Source organism: Octopus bimaculoides, chromosome 6 (genome assembly GCF_001194135.2).
Source record: "Octopus bimaculoides isolate UCB-OBI-ISO-001 chromosome 6, ASM119413v2, whole genome shotgun sequence".
Taxonomy (NCBI): domain Eukaryota; kingdom Metazoa; phylum Mollusca; class Cephalopoda; order Octopoda; family Octopodidae; genus Octopus; species Octopus bimaculoides.
In genome coordinates this window covers 9,951,708-9,959,233 of record NC_068986.1, presented here as the reverse complement: position 1 = coordinate 9,959,233, position 7,526 = coordinate 9,951,708, and the positions used below count along the sequence as shown (strand labels likewise).

Here is a 7,526-nt window from a genome sequence, read left to right as displayed (position 1 = left end):
ATATACATATTTATATACATATATATGCCTAAATCGATTTTCCCTCTCTCTCTCTCTTTCTCTCTCTCTCTCTGTTTCAAACATATTAATGTGAATATATTTATGTATCGATTGTGTGTGCGCGCGCGTGTGTGTGAGTGGTGAGTTCATCCAAACACATTTCCAAAAAAACTCAGCTGTCTGCTTGATTTTAATCTAATCTAAACGGTTAGATTATGCCATGACTATCATTATAGTACATAGATACAATGATACACACATAGATATGCATTTATGCCCGTGTGAACATACACACACACATGCGTAATTATGTATTGTGTGTGTATATATACACACACACACACACATATATATATACATACATGCACACACTCTCACACGCACACCCTCATACATATATACATACATACATACATACATATTATTTACATTTGATGGATATTTGTCCTCATCTTGTTTGTTGTTAACACAACGTTTCGGCTGATATACCTTCCAGCCTTCATCAGGTGTCTTAGGCATATGGCGTAGTGGTTAAGAGCGCGGGCTACTAACCCCAAGATTCAGAGTTCGATTCCAGGCAGTGGTCTGAATAATAATAATAATAATAATAATAATAATAATAATGATAATATGGAAAAATACCTTAGGAATGAGAACCCGGGTTCGAAATTTCCCCAAGGCACCTGATGAAGGCTGGAGGGTATATCAGCCGAATATACATAATTCCTCATCTCTTAAATATAGAACTGTATACATATTATTCTTTAGCAAAAAGTGTTGGCAGTGACTTCGGAGTTTCGTCTTACTCTTCATCGGACTGTGGTACATTTGAGTTCATCTTTGCTTTCTACAGTTTCTTGTAAGTTTCACTTTTTCTGAAGTAGGTGGAGCCCTATTGGATGATAATTATGTTGTAGGGTAGGTTCTGATGGAAAGATATTATGAAAGATTTTTAGTGATTAAATTTGGAGTCGTTCAGAATTCAGTCATGCATGCAGAACTTTGTAACCACGTGTGTCAATTTAGGTGTCAGCTTCAGATTTATGGTACTTTTATAAGAGTTGTAACCGATCGTAGGTCGGTGTAAAGGTTAGTTGATCGAAAAATAAGTAATTAGGTTTAATTGTTGATTTTATTTGAGCAGTAATGTAATGAGAGATTTAATCTGTTTGTTTTTGGAAGATGTGACCAGGCAGGGGTAAGGGAGAGAGAGAGAGAGAGAGAGAGTGGTAGAGGGAGAAACAAAGGGAGGAAGTAGAAGAATAGGTGAGCAACGAGAGAAAGAGAGGAAGAAAGGAATATAGTAGTAACAGAAGGAAGAACGAGAGGGGTAAAGAGAGATACGTAGCAATGCAAATATATATATGTACATATATATAATATGTATTTACACACACATATATATATCATGTGTGTATATATATATATACATACACGCACGCGCGCGCGCACACACACACACACTCATATACTGTATAGGCGCAAGAGTGGCTGTATGGTAACTAGCTTCCTTCCCAATCACATGGTCCCGGGTTCAGTCGCACTGCGTGGTACCTTGGGCAAGTGTCTTCTACTATAGCTTTGGGCCTACCAAAGCCTTGTGAGTGGATTTGGTAGACGGAAACTGAAAGAAGCCCGTCGTATATATGTGTGTGTGTGTGTGTGTGTGTCTGTCTGTGTTTTTCCCCTGCCATCGCTTGACAACCGATGTTGGTGTGCTTACATCCCCGTAACTTAGCGGTTCGGCAAAAGAGACCGATAGAATAAGTACTAAGCTTACAAAGAAATATCCTAGGGTCGATTTGTTCGACTAAAAGGTGGTGCTCCAGCTTGGCCACAGTCAAATGACAAACAAATAAAAGACTATATGTTTATATGTATATATACCCATATATGTAAGTGTATGTATACACACACACGCACGCACACACACACACACAATTTACTCCTCATAATTTCGCAACCTTAACGAAGGAAATTAATATTAATTAGCCAGGTTTGTATTTTGGGCAATTTATTTTAAGATATATGTTGCTGTTATTGTTGTTGTTGTTGATTAGTCCCAGGTGAGCTTCCCTTGAGCAGGTCTGTATTCCCGTTGGGATCACCACATCTTCAATCTTAGTAACAATCTCTCTCTCCCCCTCTCTCCCTTTCTCTCCCTCTGCCTCACTCTCACTCCACTATCCAATGTGTCCTCTCTTTCTTTAATATAGTCTGGTGAGAGGAGATCCTTATTTTAATTTAATGTATTAATGTTATAATCATTATATACATATATTTTAAAATTCTTTATTTAATGCTTAATTATATATAATTACTTTAATTATAAAATATTTAAATTGAATTTATTGTAAAAATAGAATAGAAAAATTTAGTTGCTATTTTTAAAAGATCGACCGACCACGAAAATTTTCATTCCTTGAGCTAATTAAAAGTAAATTAATCCCGTTCACAAAACTATTCTTTCGTTGTAATTATTCACGAACAACGACAGGACACCTCCTCGCTACTGACTTGACTGGGAGACGTGACTCACCCAAGACATCATAGCAATTGTAGCACACGATACGTGAGGGTGGGGATTGGCTAACACTAGCAGAAGATGATGCATGTGAACCACGGTATCAATCACGTTAGTCTCTGCTGCCGCACCTCGTCAGTAATTTCTGCATTCCAAACTTTGAGTGATGCACTCTTTGTGTAACCTGAGTTTCCTGGTTTAGAATTACTCTACGGATGTGGAAACTGGAAAGTGATAAAAACAGAAGGAAAACCAATTGACAACGTTATAATTCACTTGCTCAAAGAGAATACTGGACATCAAGTGGCTGTAAAGAGTCTGAAATGACACAATTGAGACGACAACAGACATCAGTGACGAAATAAGACAATAGATTGAAATATGGGTCAAACATCACCTTAAAAATATAATCGCCACTAAATATATTAATTTGATGTGCTGTGGTCTTTGCTTATTACTGAACAGACATGGCTGTCAATGCAGATAACGTTAATTTATATTACATCTACGGTGGGCTGTGTTAATCCTGTCTACTCCTCTATTCTCTCCCCTCGACATCATATTACATCTATGATGAGTTGTATTTTGTCCTGTCTAGACCACCATTTTCTCCACAACAAACTGCAACGAACATAAAATAGAGCGCCTGACATCATCACAATTTTTACATTAAAATGAAACTACTCAAATTAAATACCGTTTAGACATACTCAGAGCCACAGTAAGCTCAAGCTTTCACTATCGCTTTCGCTAAAGACGCAGTTACACGAAACAACCATACACATTTACATCAAAGTTCCACTACATACCGTCCAATGAATATTAGCTCTTCATTCAGTCGTAACTCACATACAAAATATACATATGTAATAGTGAATGTAATGTTGTAAAGTTTGATATTCAGTTGAATATTTACGAGGATGTGGTCTACACCAGTGCTACTCAAAATGATGGTCCGCGGCGAGTTTCCAGAAAAGAAAGAAATAATAGCATAATTTCAGTAATTTTGCTTTATGCATTGCAGTAAACAACTTATCAGCTTATGTAGCATTGTATTATTTGTTTACAAAATAAATATAAGATGAAAAAAAAATTGGAGTAATGATTGTTTGCCAACATAACATGGCAGTCCTGGTTTAGGACGAATGTTGCTATAATTTAGCCCCAGGAGACATCGTCTCCAGCTGGTTATACGACACGATCTGTGTCCTTATATTTTCGAACAAGGGAATCCAGCACCCCCACTCAAAATATAAGGACACAGATCGTGTCGTATAACCAGCTGGAGACGATGCCTCCTAGATCTAAATTACAGCTACATTCGTCCTAAACCAGGACTGCCATGTTATGTTGGCAAATAATCTTTACTCCAAAGTACTGTTGCTGAATATCTCTCATTGTGAAAAAAGAATAGTCAACTTTTATTATATTCATGATATATATTGTTTCCGGTATAAATTAATATTACCAAGAAATATTACCGGTCTCGGGTACACTGGAAAACAAGACAAAAAAATGGCGGTACGCCACATCAGATAGTTTGAGAAGCACTAGTCTAGACTATGTTCCAGTTCCTCCGATAAACTAATGTTATATGAATCGCATTTTGGCTTTGTAAGACATCGTTGCCAACTGGTCAGTGTTAAAGTATATTCTGGGCCTAAAAGTAATGCCCTGCCGTTGGAATAGATCTCTGAATTGAATTACTAATTTGTAATATATCTCTAATTTGTAGCAAGAATATTAAGCAATCGAACCCAGATCACAATATCCGATGGCAAAACAAAAAAGAATACTGAATAATACGATAGCGATTCGTTAGAATATTGCCAACGCCATTAAAAGTTCTGACCATTCAAGACTTCGTGTGGAGCCGGATCTAACAGCAATTTCATTTTTGGTGCGCTTTTTATGAGCAAGACCACCACTGAATATTCAGCGTATCTTTTGGTCACTACGAGTGGACGGTGGACATCAGACCGGACACAGAACACGTAGCAAAACCAGCAACTGGCCAGAGCGCTGTCACAACGCTAAAACAATGACCGGAAAGCGACTGCAGCACACAATGATCAGCTAACATCACAGCAACGACTACTATTCTACCGAGTTCAACGACAATAATCTTCCATCTACTTCACTGTTTGTCATTCGTAGTAACAACAATATTTTCCCCGCAATAAAAATGAATATTTATCTTATCAAAAATCTCAAACAGATTTCAGTGTTCTTTATCATGGCAAATTTAGATATCAAACGCTAACTCTATCAAGTCCCGCAGTTGTCTCAAATCTTAGTCTAAAATATAGTGTGAGTATTGCACCCTATCCATCTCAGAATGATTCCTATTATCGAGACAGCGCCGTAAATTTGGTGAGAGAGTGCAGTCGATTAAATCAAGCCCAGTATTTGATTAATGCTTTATTTCATCGACTCTGGAGAGACAAAATGAGCTACGGTAGGATTTGAACTCAGAACATAAACAGATGTTGACTAATATGTTCTCTGATTTTTAGCTGTGAGTGTACACAGTTTGTAAGTACTTTTTGGTTATCTCACCCCCATTAAAAAATTGGAGTATCTCCCCCAACTAAAAAAAAATGCTTAACTTATCGACCCCGAAAGAATGAAAGGCAAAGTCGACCTCGGCGGAATTGGAACTCAGAAAGTAAAGACAGACGAAATACCGCTAAGCATTTGGCTCGGTGTGCTAACGTTTCTGCCAGCTCGCCGCCTTAGCCCAGTTTTTTAATGGCAATTTTTTAATGGGGGTGAGATAACCAAAAAGTATTTACAAACATATACTTCTATCTTCAATTAAATTCGATTTCATCTTGAAAACGTTGCGTGCGTACATATGTTTTCCTTCGTATCCTGGTTGTAAAATACGCATGCGCTCACACAATCGCACAGCTGATAAGGACCATTTCGTTAACAAAAGACGATGGACATATTTTGTCTGATGAAGATTCTCCTGTTACCCACCTTCGTCTAAGTCAGAATTATGGTCTCATATTTTGGCATAAAGCCATCAATTTTAGGGGAGGGTGAATCGGTTATATAGACCCACGCGCTCAGCTGGTACTTATTTTACCGACCCCCGAAAGGATGAAAAACAAAACCGAGCTTGGCGGTATTTGAACCAAGAACATATACCGGACAAAAATGCAGCTAAGAGTTAATTTGTCAGCTCCGCATCTTCTTACCTCAAAACTGATACTCCGTCGGTTGCGACGACGAGCGTTCCAGTTGATCCGATCAATGGGAGAGCCTGATCGTGAAATTAACCTATAAGTGGCTGAATAATCCACAGACGCGCGTACCCATAACAAAGCTGACACTTTCGAATGCAGCTACAACTCATTTTTGCCAGCTGAGCAAACTGATACAGTGTGAAATAAAGTGTCACAGTGTGCTGCCAGGAATCGAACTCATAACCTTACGAACTTGAGCCGAATACTCAGAATGAGAAACAAAAACATCATACCACCAGAGTTTTCTCCCTTCGAAGCAACTGAGTTGTCTCTCTTGTTCATGTTATTTGCTTTAATATTATTTTATTTCTTTATTGCCCACAGGGGGGTAAACATAGAGGATAAACATAGAGGGGATAAACAAGGACAGACAAAGGGATTAAGTCGATTACATCGACCCCAGTGCGTAACTGGTACTTAATTTATCGACCCCGAAAAGATGAAAGGCAAAGTCAACGTCGGCGGAATTTGAACGTAACGGCAGACGAAATACCGCTAAGCATTTCTCCCGGCGTGCTAACGTTTCTTATTTCTTTATTGCCAAGAAGGGGCTAAACATAGAGGGGACAAACAAGGACAGACAAAGCCAGACGAAATACCGCTAAGCTTTTCGCCCGGCGTGCTAACGTTTCTACCAGCTCATCACCTTTTCTACCAGCTCATCACCTTTTCTTGTTTGATTTATATTATTGTTCAGTTTCAACATCAGACGATTTCTTTTATTACAGCTGCAAATAGTATCTCTGCGACCAAATAACCTTCCGATTAGAGGAAACGCTGGTCATCCTGCCTAACCAGCAAGATGGCATCATTCGAAAGCTAAAACAATGGAAAGCGCATTGTGACTAGCAATGTATAACATCATCTAATAGTCTGGTCAATCATGCGATGTGCATCATCATCATTATCTAATGTCTGGTTTCCATACTGGCATGGGTTTGGACAGTTTCACTGAAAACTGGTAACCCGGGGAGCTGCACCAGGTTCTGATCTGATTTGACAAGGTTTCTACAGCTGGACGCCCTTCCCATTAGGCCAACCACTCCGAGAGTGTAGTGGGTGTTTTTTATGTGTCACTGCCATAGGTGCCAATGTCCTGACACCAGCATCAACCATGACTATGGTCTCACTTGGCTTGACAGGTCTACACAAGCATGTGTAGACCTGCGTCTACACTCCATAAGGCCCAATCCTTGAATGGTACCTTTTTTATGTGCCACCAGCACAGGTGCCAATTACCTGACAACAGCATCAACCACAACTATGGTCTTACGTGTGCTGATAGATCTTCACAAACATGGCATATTGCCAATGGTCTCAGTCATCTGTCACTGGCTCCATGAGGCTCAATACTCAAATGGTGCTTTTTATGTGCCACCAGCACAGGTGCCAGTCAGGTAGCACTGGCATCGGCTATGACTATGATTTCACTCCAGAGTGGTTGGTGTTAGGAAGAGTATCCAGCTGTAGAAACACTGCCAGATCAGATTGGGGCCTAGTGCAGCCTCCTGGCTTCCCAGACCCCAGTCGAACCGTCCAACCCATGCCAGCATGGAAAACGGACGTTAAACGACGACGACGACGATGATGATATATATATATATATATATTTCAAGGTTTTTAACTTTTAAATTTGTATATTTAAAAGAGACAGAAGCTTCAAACTCGATATATCCAAGATCGATTTATTCACCACTCTATGTCAACGAGTGGTGAATAAATCGATCTTGGATATATCGAGTTTGAAG

General features: G+C 39.2%; 1 protein-coding gene across 2 annotated transcripts in view; it reads right to left on the bottom strand.

Moving 5' to 3' along the window:
• LOC106883755 (uncharacterized) overlaps window positions 1-5,395 on the bottom strand; it is a 25,667-nt gene extending 20,272 nt beyond the window's left edge. Inside the window, exon 1 of one of the 2 annotated variants that reach the window (XM_052968604.1) lies at window positions 5,330-5,395. In XM_052968604.1, coding sequence (XP_052824564.1) covers window positions 5,330-5,381 — 52 coding nt within the window. In that variant the 5' untranslated portion in view covers window positions 5,382-5,395. Of the gene's footprint in view, window positions 1-642; window positions 745-5,329 lie in introns of those variants that run through there. The other variant, XM_052968606.1, reaches the window with a different exon arrangement.
• Window positions 5,396-7,526: the final 2,131 nt, after the last annotated feature.